Below are 17824 nucleotides of genomic sequence, written 5' to 3' on the forward strand. Positions count from 1 at the left end.
CACAGGAAATTTGTACTTGGGCTGCAAAAAAATTATGATGTCCTATAAAAAGGAAAAGGAAAACAATCAGGATTTTCTCTTTACAGTAGAACTAAACACTCACTGGAAAACATTATGTGCTTACTTATTGCTTATTATTGCTATTTTTTGTATTGACTAGCAGAAATTAAGGGTACGGTTTCAAGGCTGGCTTAAGCCAGTCTAGCCATGTGTCACCACAGAGAAGGGGCAGGTCCTCCCTCCCACACTGCTGCCCGTTCCTTTAACAACTGGCTGAACAGGTGCTGATGGTGAAGCAAGGGTAGCAAGTACTAGTGCACTGCAGGGATGAAGGGGAGGACAGTGTTTCAGCAGTAGCCTGATAGTTCTGTTTAAGCTGGTTGTAAAACCCCAGGGTGAGGGTCCAACTCAGCAAGCACCGTGCAAAAATCTTTCACAGATTTTGAGTGGAGCTGTGGTTTTTGCTGGCTTTTGAATTCTTTTCTCTTTTAGTACTTTGCAGTCCTTAGTGCCCAGTTTGTTACCTCAGATTATTTGGGACAGCAATGAATGTTCACTTGCCTCCTCTACTAAGAGACTTGATAAAGAGCAGGATCATAAGAGCTGGGTCCTACTGCAACTGTTAAGTAAAGCACTTCATCTGTCCTGAGATCTGCAAACTGGAATCATAATGCTTAGTCTCTGCTTTCCTCTCACTTCATCTTGTTAGGAAACGTGAATGGATACCTTATTCTGGAAACTTGGTTCACCATTTGTGTTAATATAAATAAGCAGGACAAAGTGTCCTTAATTCTGACTAGTGTATTTTTGCAAGTCACCACAATAAAAATGGTAAATGCTATGCACCAAGTCTGTTACCATAGAATAGCAAAATGCTGCCTATTCTTGTGCTGCAGTATTGCACTCACACTCTCACAGTCACTGCTCTGATTAATCTGCTTTCTATGATATGCTGGTTATTTATCAGAAACAAGTGCCTCTTAGGAGACTCTTAGGAATGTTTTTTTCCTTGTGTTTCATTCTCTGAATAGGAAAATAAAAAATACATGCCAGGTAAACCTATGCTCCCTGTTCCACATTGCATCTCTTCTCACTGCATCTAATTTACAGGTTGTTAAGTGCTAGTGTGCTATGGTGTTTCAGCTCCATATGTTTAAAATGGCCTTTAGATGTGCTCAGATTTTCTGCAAAATTGCAGCCTCTGAAACATCTTTTCATCCCTGGCATTTCTCTGTTCTTATTTTTATAATAGCTGTTGTCGATTGGCTTTGCTTTGTGATCTGTGGTGAAGAGGGGCCTGTAAATCCAGATTGTAATTACCTGAAACTGTGTTTGATTTTGCTCACTAAAAGAAGGCATCTTATTTTTTGATCCTACCTGGTGCATTTACCTTTGTTTCTTTTGCTTGCTTGGTTGTTTGTAAACTGTTCCAATGAGCTTATCCACTGTTACCATGCACTGGGTTTGTCCTTGAAAGATAAGCATTACAACCTTTCAAATGGACTACAGAGAAGGGATAATTTTAAAGAAATATTTTAATGATAGCAAAGAGACAATGTTCTGTGTTTAAACACAAGGAACTATCAATGACTCACCCAATAGAAGTGTATTATCTTGTCTTTATTCTTCTGCAAAGATGGATCTTTTTAGAATTTATTACTGACAAATGCATAGAAGATTAACCTGTTTTCTTAATGGTAATTTATAATGATATTATAATCTGCTCTGTGTAATGCTCTCTTACCCAGAAGAAATGAAAACAACTCTAGTATGAAGAAACCTTATTGCTGTGGGTGACATCTAGTTGCCTTCACTGATATTACACAGACGTTAATGGAAGTGTTCACCGTTTCACTCTGCAGCAGTTCCCCCTGAAGACTTTGCATGTGTGGGCTGGACAATTAGTTTCTGGAAATACGCCATAGCCAAGGACAGAGGATAGTGCTTAGATTTTCAGTGTGCTTAGGCAAGGCCACTCAAGGTAATATTTAGTGTTGTGACATCAACGGCGTGAAGGTGGTGGAATATGTCAGTGCATCCAGCCCCCTTTTTTTGACTGAAGCTGATTTTAGCGGGGGCAGTCACAGGAACATTGAACATGTTTTGCAAATCCTCCATGGAGCAGTCTTTTCAGCACCACAGCTTAGTGGTAAATTTCTTGCTACAGCCAGGAATAATAAAACAGCAGGGTGCTGATAGCTGAATGAAAACAACATCTAATTCCTCTTTCTATGTTAAAGACTCCCCTCTTGGCTGATGTGCCTTCTGGAGGGAGGGACATCCATGCACAGCTTGGCCAGGGGCACGCCTGTCATTCTGCAGAGCCAGCTTGTTTGTCTTTGTCATATCCCTGGAGCAGGGGTTCTAAGCACTCCCTTTTCCAGCTGGGAAATAAATACGCAAAGCAATTTTTACTTATTTATTTTTAATGGACTCTTTTGACTTCCTTGAGGTCAGCACACAAAGTCAACATATTTATGCATTAGCATGACATGATCTAACCTCAGGTCCCCTTCAGAGCTCTTGGTGGATAACCTCAGAACCTGGAACATCCTCTCCTTCCCCGTTCCATGTCTCCTGCTTAGTGAGGATAACAGCTAGCAGTTTCAGCTAATGACCATGTTAACGTCTAAAATATGGCTTTCCCAAAAGTCTCTGGAAACAATATGGATGATTACTATTAGCAGAGAAGACAGTATACACATGTTGTTATTGCTTTGTAGTTGAGGAAAATGGTTGGAAATGAGTTAACACTGATGAATGTGCAGATAGCTGAATAGACAGAAACATGATTTGCTACTGTTGGGCCTGTGCTTGGGTGGGGAAAGAGGAGGATCCAAGGGCTCTTGGATATTTTCTTATATGTAATTTAATCAGGTGTGCTGATACTTTGATTAACTCCTTAGAGTTATTGTTTATTTTCCCTTTTCCACCCAAATGATAGTGCAAATTAATGGAACCTATTAAAGGTCTTATTGACTACAGTTTGTGTTTACCTTCTCCAGAAACTCCACCCTGGGTATACACCAGAACTGCTGGAAGCACTATCTGACTATTCCTGGGTCAGGCTACAAATGATTTTCCATAAGTTTGCTGAACAGGAAGGGATTAAACTATGAACAATGTAGAATAAGATGAGTAATAGGCTTGAAAGCCTTTGCTCTAGACCACCAAGTTCAATCTAACACTGTTAAAGTTTTAAGCATGGTTGGGAAAGGATTTTTTTATTTTATTTTTTTAAGTCACAGGCAGATAGCTGTTCAACTCCAAATGGAAAAAACAGTGGGAATTAGCTGTCCTTTTGTAACCTCTTCCTGGAAATCATTTGCATCTGAGAATTACTTCTTAGCTCAGATGAAGTTAGTTGGGAATCTCAGGGAACTTCTGAGGAGGCAGATGCCCACACTACAGAATTATTATCCCAACGTGCTTGGGTGTTAACAGTCTCAGCAGACACAGTGTTGGGTTAGTTTGTCCTACTTAGGAAGAAGCCTACTGCTGGGAGACCTGAATTACTTCTACATCTGTTAGATAGGGGTTGGGTATTTCCATTTCCCTAACTTTCAATCTCATATCTCTAATTTGCTAGATAAAGAAAAATAAAGATGTGCTGTTGATTTTGATAATTACTGAACTTCCTGATGACTTGAAAAGGATAAATTTGACTGTGTCAGCTAAGAACGTGTTTCCAGTATTGCCCAGTTTTAAGACCACAAGGAATCTTACCACTTTTTATAGGAGAAGCAGGCATGCTCAGGTTATTGGTTAAGCAACATTTTGTTAACAAAATGTTTTGCATTTCAATCTGCTGTTGAACAGGCAGCATAGGCCAAATGAAATAAAGATAAAATTAAGGGTGGTGGAAGGATACTGAATCTTAGACATGCACATACCTTGTAAATTTAGGGTAAATAAAATAGATAGCTGCAGAGCTTAGTAAAAGAAAAAAAGGGGGGAAAAGCAATTGTTGGTATTTCCAAATGTTATTGGAGAATATTGAAACAAGACTTTATTTTTAGTTTGGACTTGTTCCATGATATAGTGCTGTCCAAAAGTAGTTCTGTATTGACACACAAAATGCTTGCTACTGCAGATCACAGAAACAGAAATGATATTAATGGTTGGGAAGACAATACAATGCAGTCAGTTAATGAAAGAGCTTGATCTGTACAAAAAATTATTTTGAGCAGTTACACACATATATAGAAAGCAAGATTAATTTAGAGACCTTTGTCATTAAAGCAGATTTTTATATGGTTTTGTGTGGGATTTAAGGGGGATTAAATGTTTGACATCACTTTGCCTGCACAGGCTATGTTGAAGAGGTTACTGAGCGGGTGATGGAGAATTCAAATATGCGCCTATGCTGAAAGAATGGAAGCAATGGATCAGACTGCAGCCTGGCCAAATGAATTGCTGTATCTACTACATTTCTAAAAGCGAGCTGCTTCTGGTTTGACAGCAGATGCCGCAGGGATGTAGAGCTGAAGGAATTTTTATGATTTGCCAAAATATGAGGGGAACTCAGCGAGGACTTCAGAACTGGGATGCCCCTGTCTTCTGTCTTCAGTGATGCCTTGCTTCACATGCATCCTTTGTATGCTATGCTGTTTCTAAACAGTAAAAACACTAAGAGTAAGTCAGCAAGGTGGATTGGCTGATCAGGTGCATTTCTCTTTTGGAAGAGATGGTCCTGGTCATAAAACTTCTGTTCCTCATCTGTCTGTGGCCAACAGCAGTGCTACACAGTTCTCAAAGTCAGCATCACCACCTTCATCATCAGCAAAAATTCTCATTCTTAAGAAAGCATAACAGGTAAGCAATATACTTTCTCAGCCTATGTTCATCTGATAAACTTAATGCTGTCAGCAACCTTTCAATGCACCCTTTTTGTTCACTGTCCGTTTTGCCAGTTTCTGGATCTGTAGTTTGCATAGTATTGGTAGGGTGTTCCCAAAACAGAAATGGTGAACTGTTAATTAATTTTGCATAACCAGACATTTCATATTGTGATTTTATGAATGCTTCATATATATGCAGGTATGTACACGCTCACACCCACACACAGCTCTTTTAACTTGTGTGATACCAGGCTACTATTGTGATGTACCAAGTATTCTTGCCCTCTCACTCCCATTAAAAGAAGCAGAAATGTCTTCCAAAGTTCTATGCCAGTGTTATAAAATGACTTCCTTTACCTAAATAGCAGAGTAGCTACACTATCAGCATACAGAAGACATCTTTATGGCACTAAATGAGGTGAATTGTTCCTTATTTGTAGCGATGACAAAGTGTGTTCCCTTTCTGGAATATACTTATGCTTTTAGGCATTGAAGATTGTCTCTGTTCTTAGTCTTTCCAATCAAGTGGCTGGTTTAAAATGAGTAATGATACAAAGGTTTTTACATGTAAGTTTCTGTGCAAAGTGTTAGTGCTTTTTCCCACAAATGCAATTTCACATCTGCCATGTGAAGTCTCTGAATGTGTTTCCAGATTAATCTAATAGTATGTGAACAGACCAATGACTGCCAGTGATAATCCAAGCAAAATCTCTCTTTGTTGGGAGGTAGGAGAAATTGTAATAAGTAGCTCCATTTAAGGAAGTAGAAGGGATACAACTGTTACATTTTTCTGTGTACTTGACCCCCTATTAAAATGAGCAGGGGGCCTCATAGTTTATTCATACAATATCACACATTGAGGAAAAGTAACATACATGGACTCCTCTGATGTGTTTGAGCTGTTTTTTTCAAGTTACATGCTTTGTAGCAGGTGTACAGCTGTTTACCCTCCGTATCACTTCTTATGTGATAATCCAGCAACGACATATCTCTGAATTCCTACATGTCTTGACAAAATCACATTTAAGCAATGCAAAGCAACAGAACATATCCCAGTGACACAATGGAGGTGCCTGGAGATGCTATATCACTCAGTACGTCTGGATTTTAATTCAAGGTCATAGGTTCAAGCTTGGTCTAAGCCAAAAGCTCATTAAAAGAATGGCTATTCAGCAGACTGTTTCAAACTTACTGACAGTTTTGGAGTGAGTGCTGGTGCACGATTATTTGTAATAACAAAACAAAATAAACAGAAATAGCCCTAATATCAACATAAGGTCTAATCTGGTGCTTTGCTAGTCTGAGGAAGCAGTTAAGAATCAAATGGAAACAGAACAAAATATCTTCTTATTGCTGTAGTGGTAAGAAAGGTCTATTTTAAACTCAGCTGATACAATTTTGTCAGTGGTGAAAGGGAAGCATATGCTACCGTTGTTTGCATTTATCCTGTTCTGCAATAGCTGAGAGGAGTTGCTGCATCACTGACATAAAAAATCACAAAGCAGGAGAGAAGCCTGGTGGTAGGAGACAGCATATTTTGTGGCATCCTGCTAGACATCCTTTGCTGACCTGTTGCCACAGAACACCAGTAACAATACTAGCACAGTGTCCTCTCCATCTTCACAGATCTTTACTAATACGTACGAACGGATCCATACAACAATCCTGTGAGACAGGCAGAAGTGTGTTAACAGAAAGGAAGACTAGGAACAAGGAGGAATGCCAGGACTGTATTCTCAGCTGATGCTGACTGGTATAGTGGTTTTCTTTACACAAGGCAATCCTTTGGCCTTCCATGTCTTCATTTCCTAGGTCCTAGTGATTTGGAACTCGGAAGAAGACTGCAGAATCGGAGCCACAGAAGATCTGAAAGCTTAACAGCTGCAAATCAGCTTTTCTGTGGAAAGGATCCAAATACATTTAATTTCTCTTTGTTTGATTCTGTAGTTTTGTTCTAAAGGCAGCATTATCCTCCAGTACATTGCAACAGGGTCTAACTTTCCACCAGCCTCTTTTTCTTTCTGGGGAAAAACCTTTCAGCCAGCACTAGGGTTATTAGGGACACAGCTGACAGATGGCCTTGGTTAAATGGGTGGCCTTTTAAAAAGAATCCCATGTGAAAATGTTACTTAACCTACAAGTTCCACTGTTTTAATAGAGTAACCCAATTCTCCCTCCAAAGCTATTTGTCTGCATTCTCTTGTAAAGAAGATTTTAAAGCATTAACCAAAAGTACACGAGAAAGAGATTATTCTCATGGTCCATTTCCTACAGCAAAGAACAAAACATTTGACTGTCAAAATATTAGACTTTTTGACAGTACATGTTGCTGATGTTACTGAACACTTAGAAATGCATTTTTATGTGAAAGAGAGAGAACTGTACAATTTTGATTGTTACATTTATATGGGCTTCAAGATTTGATAAATGTGTTAAAATGTTTAAGAGATCACACTGCTGTGTAACTCCACAGCCTCTCCTGGGAATAAGATTTCTGTAACTCCTACCTTTTGGATACCTTTGTTTTGGTAGTAGCTAGAGTATCTTGGGGACACAGCACTGGAAAGAAGTTTATGGTCCTTAAATCTAGGGTATTCTTTTCATGAAAAGGGTCCTTCATAGTATTCTTTTCATAAACTTACCTAGTTTCATTTTGAATATGATGAGAATTTTTTTTCCCCACTACCCCCATACTGTAGCAATAAAGGAAGTATGGTATCTTGGATACTAAATTAGTGTGACTGAAACCAAAACCTCTCCTAACTATCCTTCCTAAGACATGAGTTTCAGGTTTTTCAAAATCTGTCATGCTGAGGATAGTGCTGGAAATGTGTTAATATCTTCCTGAATACCCAGAGTGCTTCAGCCTTCCTCCAGTCTCCTACCAAGAACTTTTACCATATCATTAGTTATGCAGGGCATTAAAACAGAAGAACAGCCATGCAGGATCTTACCAAAGGTCTGTGTACGGTAGTGAGGTGGTGATGTGTTTCCAACAAAGGCTGCAAGCACAAGTTTGGAAGAATAAGGACAGGGCAAGCAAGTCAGGTATTTCCCCCTAATACTCCCACCCATATCCAGTCACCAGATTTCCCTCAGAGACTTCCTGTGTTGGATGTAATTTCAGCAGATTTAGTGACCTTCAGTGGATTTCTTTTCCATGAACTTGGAATTGGAAATTCCTCCTTGAACCAGCATAAACTTCTAATAACCTGGTAAAAGACAACCAGATGGGATGCTAACAACATCAATCCCATGAATGCCGCTTGTTATGGAACTACACTGATGGCATTATGTGGTTAAACGGTTTAACCAAAACCAATCCAAGTACCCTTGAGCAGACCTTTGACCTTTCATTTGCTATTAGATATTTAAGGTTAGGTAGGAGCAGCTAAATTTGTCTTTAAAAGCCTACCACGTATTTGTCCATTGTTAAAGAATTCTGAATTAGTTGCTTTGGTTTCATAGGCAGTAACTAACTGCTCTTTGAGAGCTCTGTCAGATACCAAGGCATCGAGCCATGAGTCCATATAACAGTATTAGGTAGTGAAGTGTCCAAAGAGTATATCTCCCTTTTTTTCATCCAAAGAGCTAGTGCTTCCATTAACTTCCTATATAAGTACCAGCAGGGGTGACTTTCCTATGCGATCATGTGATCTGAAACACTTCAAGTGCTTTTTATGACCTCTGTCAGAATTTAATTATAGATTACTATTTCATTTGCATAATATAAAATGTTGCCTGGAATACAGCTGTGGAAAGCAGAGCTATTATAACTGGAAGCAGTAATTTCTTGAGCATGTGCCTCACTGAGACCAACAAACTCGTATTTATCATTGCCCAGGTCTATGCCAATACCAAGCCATCTGTCAGAGTTCCTTTTATTACTACTACTCCACGTAGGTAAAGAGACATTTCCTTTCCTTAGGTGCATGTATCTGCTGATACATGCATCTGCTGATGATTTCACAAAAATTTCTTCACTGAAGCGGTTGTCAAGTATCGGAACAGGCTGCCCAGGGAAGTGGTGGAGTCACCATCCCTGGAGGTATTTGAAAGATGTGTAGATGTGGTGTTTAGGGACATGGCTTAGTGGTAGACTTGGCAGTGTTAAGTTAATGGCTGGACTTGATGATCTTAAAGGTCTTTCCCAACCTAAATGATTCTATGATTCTGTGTGGACTTTCATCTCAAACACCACAGCCTGACATCTGCCATACAATGAATGTGCAGAATCAATGACTGCATTTAGACTCCTAGATTATGGTGTGCTGGCCAAAGCTGTGTGATAGAGAGACCAGGGTGCCAGGCCACCGAAATATAATCTGTGTCTTTGCTCTGCTTTTATGAGAATGAAAAGTATATCTTGACTGACTTCAGGAAGCTTTTCTGAGACCTAGGATAGTTACATCTGTCTCTTCTGCTTTTTAATGGAATTGGCACAATGGAAAGAAGCACTCAAAAAAACATCTGCTGATGGTTTCACAATGCTGTAGTGCTGATCAATAGCTAGATATGGGTCTAGGATTTCTTGGGAGTTAAACAAATACATGCAATTCCCTTTGAATCATGAGTTAAATAACTGTAATGCTGCAGTGAGGACAATTTAATACTATAACTCTTAGCCAAGGAGCAACATCTGGATTCCAGATGCTGAAGTTAAAGGAATATCTGCTGGAGAACACTTCTTAGCTTTGGGTGGGGGAAGGAGTCAAGAAGGAGAAAAAAATCTGAAGCAGAAGTGTATTATTTTTAATTCTTTTAGAAATTTTTATGGAATTTTTCTAAGTTTTGGTACATTTACACACACAATGTTACCAGTGTCCATGAATTTAATTCCAAGTACCATGAGCATATATCTCTGCTTGTAAGCCTATTTTACTTTACAATAAAAAAATACATTCTGCCAAAGGAAGGTATTGAAGAAAAGATGTGGCATGTTTGTAACAGAAGTGCTATTCTGACCCATGCAAGATCTTGCCTAGCTTGAACAACCACTTTTGATAGCAGCTAGAAATAATTATAGATACTCCAGCATTTGTATATAAAACAAGAGCTTGAAGAGGCTGTTCAAGTAAGTGGGCACAAAATATGCTTTTCATATAGGCAGCATTTATGTTTATTTTGTCCTCATCCAGGAAAACAGAAGGAATATCAAAATCCCATAACATCTCTTCTCAGTGGCTCATTGAGAAAAAAGTTCCTGCCCTGGTAGCTTATGTTTTGCCTCATGACTAAGGAAAGTCATCCTCAGTCACAGACCTGCTTGTAGTAAGAAACTGTAATAGAAGTATCATAGCTTTAGCCTGCTTCTTCCAGTGAAATAACCGGAGCATCAAACATATTTTCCTTGGCACATCTGACAACAAATAACCTAATGCTTCTAAACTGTATTAGCTGTGCCATGGCATTATGAACATAATTAATCATTGTCTCTTATACTGGTTCCCAAGCAGCAGAATTTCCTCGTATACCTATTGTAGAGCATTGCAGGTGTTCAGTTCTACTGCCCATTCTACTCTGATACAGGCTTTATCTGTGGTGATTTTAATTCTCTGAAGCATGGGGTCTCATTTTACCATCCACATAATTTTCATACTCAGGAAACTAAAGTCTGTATTTGAAATGCCTGATAGGCATCCTGATTGCCCTGATAATTTGATTCAGACAACACTGCCAGAGACATTCAAGAATACTAAGGTAAATTAACTTGTTCAAGCCCAACAGTTCTGAATAGCCCAGGAGCCACCTCAGCATTCCTGTAACATAGCATTTTAAAAACTAATTTCTTAGGCTTCGTTATTAAGAAAAAAGGGGGGAATGGAGAAAAAAAAAAAAGTAAATACAGGTGCATACCTTATCCTAAGGTATTCCATACCTTGTCTTAAGCAGTGTTTGACTACAGGGCAAATCTTCAGAACAGATTTCTTTCAGTCTAAAGTAATAATTAGAGTTGCTGGCAGCAAAGTCCAAGAGAATCACAGAAGGCATGAAAGGAATTATGTCTAGGGAGAGACCTTTGCCTGTGGCAAGGCAGCTGTATTTAAGTCATTTCTACAGATGTATGTCTAACCTATTCTTAAATAGCCCGAGTGAAAGGAGTCTCAAAACTCACCCAAGCAATATGTTCCCATGTTTCACTGTTCTTGCCATAAGAAAGGTGTTCCTAATGTGTACCATAGATCTCCCTTGTTGCCACTGCTTATCCCGCTGGGGAGTGGACACAGAGCAAAGGGCCCGGTAAAAGCTCGTGATGTGTTTTGAAGACTGTGATGTGTTCCCTCAGTCGTCGTCTTCTAAATTAAGCTACACAAGTTCTTACTATCTTCCTATGCCTTTCCTGAAATGGGGGCCCAAAGCTAGGCATAATTCTGCAGCTAAGGTATGGCTAGTTCTGTTATTACTTGGGGCCAGCCACTTAAAGCAGGACATGCAAGGAGGAGTGGAAACTTAAGGAGACACTGTAACATTTTCCTTATAGCAGAACCAAATAATGTAATGGATTCTTTCTAAAGCCTGTGTACCCCAGCTACCAGATCTGACTGTAGATCTTGTCTGTGTTTCAACCCAATACCTTTGTGACATGGGCATGTACCAGACCCCTTTGCTGTCTGTGCCATTGTTTTAGTTTATAGGATAAATGGAAAAGGAGTCTGCATTGTGATGAGCATCTGCTGTTCATTTTAAATGCAGGCTCAGCACATGAAATTTCCATCTCGAGAACTCGAGTCCATTCTTAGGCATGTGAATTTCCCAGTGGAGTTTGCAATGTTGTGCAGTACATTGTGTGAAGGGAAGAAAGTTAGGAACAGTCACCAGAAAGAAGTACAGAATTCATGGCATCCTGCTTCGAGCACAGGTTCATCTGTGTTGCCTTGGTGCTACACAGAAGCTCAGTTATGTGTGGCATGGATATAAATGCAGAGAAAGGACTCGATGCAAAGAAATGCTGCATGTCTGAGCAGCAAATAAGGGGATGAGCTAACAAATAACGTGGCCAAATCTGAGTGACATTTAAGAGCATCTTAAAAACCAAGTCCCTGGATCCAGGGCCATCAGTTTCTCAGTCCATTCTCATATTGACTCATTTGAGCTCCTAGGGAAAAAAAAGTTTTATAATAAAAAGTATAATTGTCTCTGTAATATGGATAATGGATGAAGTGCTTTAAAACCATGGATACATGATGTTATTTCCAAGTCTGAGTTGCAAGTGGTTATGTGAATAGTAACATTTTTTTCAAACAGCTATAATCTCGTATATAATGATAGATACAATCTCTGAGGGGAACAGAAGAAGAGCTAGATATTCTTCCTGGGACTTTTTATATAGAATTGGTGTTCCTCATAGACCTGAGCACCCTCATACCTGATTTCCCTACCTTTTCCAATATATCTTTCTCCAATTTTATTAGCACAGTTGTTTCCCTTATCATACCAGATTCAACTGGTCCCTGCTTCATTTAACTAGCATTCTGAATGTCAGGCAGAAAAAAAAGAAAGTTTCTTACATTTATTTTTTTTTTAAACGTAGCAAACGAGAAATTAAAATGAGGAAACTTGACAGCACGAAAGTACGGCCACTTAAATCTGAGCAGCTTCTTCGCATAGAGGACCATGACTTTGCACTGAGACCTGGATTTGGAGGTAAGCATCACATGCCTGCGCTGTGCTGGTTAATAGTTTATCCTCTCTCTGGAAGTTCACTTAAACTCTGTCCAGCAGTGTCACTTAAAATTGAATGACAGACTTAATTTCAGCTCACCTGTTTTGTTGTACTCCAGGAAATAAAGAAGAAATCCAGAAATACTTGAAGGCAAGGGACTTTTTTGTGTTTAGCGTACCAATAGGAGAAACTGTTTGAATTGTCTCCTTTTAAGAACTAATTAAAAACAATATTATTAGACTAAGATTCTGTGATTTAAGTATTCCTGTAAACTGCATAGTCTAGTAGCAATTAGCAAATTACTTAGTCATCAAATTTGTTTTGAGAGATTGAAACGAACCATCAATTCCTAAATCTGTTTGCTCTGTACAAATTAAAAACCTACCCACAGGCCTTTAGTTTATTACCATGTTGTTTTCGTGTTGTTGGGCACTATGATGATTATTTCTTCTTTTAAGTAAATTGCATGTGGATAAAGGGAGTATTCAATGGGATGTTCACAGTTTGGATTCAATTTTGACTCTCCTTCATGAAAGGTAAAAGGAGGAAGCTGCCCCACTAATATTGTCTGAGCATTTGAGTCACCAGTTTCATGTTCATGATTCATGAAAATAGACTGAACTGCTCTGGATTATGAACCCAAAATAAAATATATGAGGACCAATAATCAGCTGTGTAAATGAACATAAATCTGGGAGGCTAACCGAAGTCTGTGAAGCTAGTCTTGTTGACACCAGCTGCTGGGACCTGGGGCCTGGCAAGCATACCAGGAGGGAGACCTGGGGTAAGAAGAGCCTCTTTGGATGCACTGGGAGAATGTGAAAGGGTTTCTTTTTACCCTAGAAATTCTGTCTTGTCAGAGAGCAAAAATCTTGCCTGATTTTGAACAATAGTTGAGATACATCTCTTTCTTGGCAACAAAAGCTAGGATTACCTCTTGCATAATACCTGTCTAGTCTAATATCTTTTAGTCTGGACGTCTTCTTGTTACCACCTGATTTGCCACATAAGGAATTTAAGTTTTTGAGAATGTCATCTCAGAAAGGAAGTAGCATTGCCAAGAAAGCAAACAACAGTTTGGGATGTACTTTATTGCTGGATCATCCCAGAAAGCAATACTTATGATGTCCATAAAAGCAGCTTTCAGAATATACTCTGTGATCTGGCAGTTGTAATTTTCCACAGGCAGTGAGGATTTTTTTGCACCCAGCAAATCTGTACCAGGCTTTTTCCCCTTCTCCTTTTTTTTTTCAAATGACTAATCATATTGCCCATTCAATTCCTGTTGAAGCCAGCTGTAGTTTTTCCACTGACTTCATTGCACAGGCCTCTCAATAATCACATTGCCATGGGTATGATTTCAGCTGTACTCCTGTCTTTCAGAAATAGCTTTCAGCAGAACAGTGCATCAGCTTTGCTTCTCTTCTGTCATCCACATGCCATAGTGGCATGGGAGGCACTTTTTTCAGTCACATCCAATAATTCACACACTTCCAAATTTTCAGAACTCTCTTAATATGTGGATTACTTATGCATGAAGCTCTCTAAGACTAAAACATAGATCCATTAACTTTTTTACAGCACACAGTGAAAAAAATCTTAGCAAAATGAATGTCGATCCCAAATTTATACTCCATTTTTCCTATCTTACCATTGTTTTCCATGATGTTACAGTAGTAGAGAATGGTTTGTTCTTCACAAGAGGTAAGTTAATTAGGCAGCAGCAGAGAGTTAGTACACAAGTGTGACCTCATCAGAGGACAAAACTCAGCAACTGAAACGTGAATCTGAATAACATACCCAGAATTATTGTATGACAGCAGAGACAGAGTATGGGTTTGTCTGAAGAATGCTGATGATTAAGTGTGCAGCAGAAGGAAACTTAACTAGAAGAGAAGGTGATATTAGAGATACCATTGCCACAGTCATTGTCACAGCAGTCATAACATAGCCCTGAACTGCATAAATACTTATAACATGGCCTTTATATATTTAAAGCAGGTGAAATTTTGGGTTTGTTTTTATCAAATCTAATGAAGCATTTCAGTACTGTGATTCATGAAGGGCTTGTATCTGTCACATGCCACAGTCCATGATTTATTCAAGTCAGCACAATGCATCAATTCACAATACTGATAGGAGAAAAAAGAACCAGGTCAAAACAGCTTGGTGAAAAACAAGTATTTTAAAATTTTTCTTTACCTTTAGAAGAGGGACAATATTTTGCCTTCTCCTATACCCCATTGTGATTTTCTGGGTATGTCAGGGAGTGGGAATGATAGATTTTGCTAATCTGGCTCTACTGTGCCCCTTTCCCTGAGAAGGTCAATCATCTTTTGCACCAGTTTGGGAGAAAAAGCAGCTGGAAAATTCATGCTGTGTTGAACCTGCTGGAGATCCCTCAGTTCAGGGAACTCTTAAATCTAAATCTGGCTTGTTTGATTTCATTTGGCCCCACACATACAAAGTAAATGAGGCAGACTACATGACCCAGAGTTTTTAGTATTTATAATTAAGTAGCAAAGGAAAAAACAGAGAAAGCACATGCTGAATTTGATTTGTAAACTGAGCAAACATGCACGGGAAAAAACCTGGGGGAAATGAACATAGAATTGTTGGATTCTGATGCTACCAGCTGCAGTGTTACTGGAAGTAATTGTGACTTTGCTCACATGACTGGTTGCTTTCTCATGAAAGTGTATCATTGCTCTGTGGAGGTAAGAGATCTTTTTTTTGACCAAACGGACACAACTCTGGTGTCATTTGTATGAGTGTATTTCGACATTCTTCTGTTGATTGCAATGCCATTCCAGCTGCACAGTCAGAATTTGACTGAATTGATTTTAAAATTTAGTCCTGACATTGTCCATTTATTAACAGATTAGAGATCAAAGTCTGAGAAGCATACTGTGTCAAGATGAAGCAAAACCAGCAAGCTGCTAGCAAGCTGTTTCTACATTTTTGCTGTAGATATGTTACTTCGTCTGCAGTTCATTATACAGTGAGGTTGAGTGAAGCAAATCAGTAATTCAGTACAACCAAATGTTCTTTCAAAAACTAAACTTACGTTGTTACATTGCACTTATTCCCTAAGCCAGGCTCTTGGGTTGTTGTTTTGAGGAGGTGCAGGGGGTTGTTTGGTTTTTTCCCTTTCCTTGATATTTTTCTGTTTTGTTGTTGTCTTCCATATAATGTCATGGTCCTCTTTTGTTTGGAAGTCTCCAATAGATGGACCCCTGCTGATGCAAACAGATGTGGACCAGCATAGTGATTTGAGTAGTTCCACTAGACATTGGACTAGGAGCACAGATGTTTCCTTTGCTCAAACAGCTTTACTAACTCCATCAGTGAATATTGTAGGAATTATATTTAGTCCTTGCTGCTTCCAGAAGCACTGACAAAGGCCAGGAGGTGGGTATGTGAGGGGTCCTGCAATGGTATAATAATGCTTGCCAGTTCTGGTAAGGCTGTCTGTCTGCATAGGTCCTACCAAAGGAAATGTCAGTAGACTCAGTCAGATCTTTTCATGTCTTCTATATCTTCATACTATTATGGCCTAAAGTACTTCAACTGATTTTTCAGCAGCCTGATAAACTGATAAATCTGTGTGAAGATAGCTTAATTTTGGACTGGAGAAAAAGTAAGAAATTAAATTATGTTGCCAGCACTTCTTGGAATGGTCACCCCCATGTTTTGAACTTAGTGAGAAAGGGTGAGCACAGGCCAATATCAGACAATGAACAGAGACTTCTAGCAGCTCAGGTCTGAGGGCCATGATGCAGGCTGCCTTAGCAGCCAGAACTTTGGATGTTGAGAGAGGTGTTAAAGGAAATCTTTAGAAATGCTTTAAAGTTACTTTCTTTTCTACTATACATCTATTTATCTATATCCTATTATTTTCTGAACTATCTTATTCCAAAATACTGGTTTGAGCTCTTGGTTTCCTGAGTTCTGCCTTCACTTACTAAAAATTAACACTGCCATTAAAAAAGATCATGACTAGCCTATAGAGGAGGTCATTCTTTTATTCCTCTGTGCCTTGTATTTCCTGACAGTAAAACCCTTCCACGCACTCTCTGAATGATCTTGCAGTCTAAAGATTATGGAACCACATGATCACTGTCACTGTGTACATGCAAGTTCTCACTGTGTATATATATATATATATATATATATATATATATATTTGAAGTATGACAACTTTATTTTTCTTTTACATTGTGTCTTAAGGACCTGTCATTTCCTATGCTAACATATATTGTGTTAGTTAAAGAAGTTTTAAAATTGGTTATCTCTGCAGTATCAACCAATATAGAGGATAATAAAATTAGCAAGTATTAGAAATGGTGGAAAATAATTTATTAGCATTTAGGTGGTCAAAAGGTAACAGTCTTTCCAGACAATTTGCATCCCATTCTGCAATTAAGCATGATCTTAATTCCAAATTTTCAGAGGATCAGAAATCCCATTAGCTCACTCCCCCTTATGTTTTCTCCCTCCTCAAGCTAAATTAGTAACATTTAAATTCATCCGAATGTAAAAGGGGGGGCGGGGGGAAGGGGGAAGGAAAGAAAATAGGGCCCAATGAATGTTCAGAAAATGCTGCAATTCTAAAATCTCTTTGCCACTAAGTTGTTTTCTTTTCCGCACCACAGCCCTCCCTGAAAGGTCAGAAATATCTTCTTACTGTGGTGGAGAAGACTCACTCTGATGAAAGTGGAATGGCTTTTTCTCATGTGTTACTGGAAGGAATAGCTAGGATCCAGAACAGGAGGGAAATATTTTGGTAATTTGCAAGACCTCTAACAGGATCCTTCTCCTGGATTTTCTTCTCTTACATTGCTAATTCTTCCATTCCAAGAGTTGGCTACTGCTAATACCAGTCCACCTTCATTTCTCACATAAATAGGAAAGAAACAAAACAGTAACAAGAAGAAAATAACATTGCCAGAAACTCTCCTGTTTCAGTCGTTGCCAGAGGAAAATAAATAAATCCACAAGCTTCACTTTCCTGGGGCTTGTTTACGTTTCTATCTGGTTTTCTTCCTCTGCGGGCCCACAAGCCCTTTTTAGAGGAAAGTACTCCTATAGACGTTAATCCTTCCCTGGTCTCTGTCTCCTACTGGGAGATTTCTGTAGACCTAGCTTTTTTCCAGCATACACTGTTACAATGCCAACTGGGATACAGTGTCTGTTTTTATCTAAATTCAGCATTTATCTTATGGAATTTCAGGTGCAGTCTGCTGTGTGTTCAAAGGTTTGACTATTACAAAAATACTATAGAATTCACTACCAGTCATAATTACTGTAGAAATTGATC

General features: G+C 38.9%; 1 protein-coding gene across 1 annotated transcript in view; it reads left to right on the plus strand.

Moving 5' to 3' along the window:
* The first annotated feature begins 4687 nt into the window (after positions 1-4687).
* GABRR3 (gamma-aminobutyric acid type A receptor subunit rho3) overlaps positions 4688-17824 on the plus strand; it is a 30584-nt gene continuing 17447 nt past the window's right edge. The window contains exons 1-2 of the mRNA XM_075034048.1: positions 4688-4815; positions 12373-12485. Coding sequence (XP_074890149.1) covers positions 4688-4815; positions 12373-12485 — 241 coding nt within the window. The remainder of the gene's footprint in view (positions 4816-12372; positions 12486-17824) is intronic.

The sequence above is a fragment of the Buteo buteo genome, chromosome 8 (genome assembly GCF_964188355.1).
Source record: "Buteo buteo chromosome 8, bButBut1.hap1.1, whole genome shotgun sequence".
In the NCBI taxonomy this organism is placed as follows: domain Eukaryota; kingdom Metazoa; phylum Chordata; class Aves; order Accipitriformes; family Accipitridae; genus Buteo; species Buteo buteo.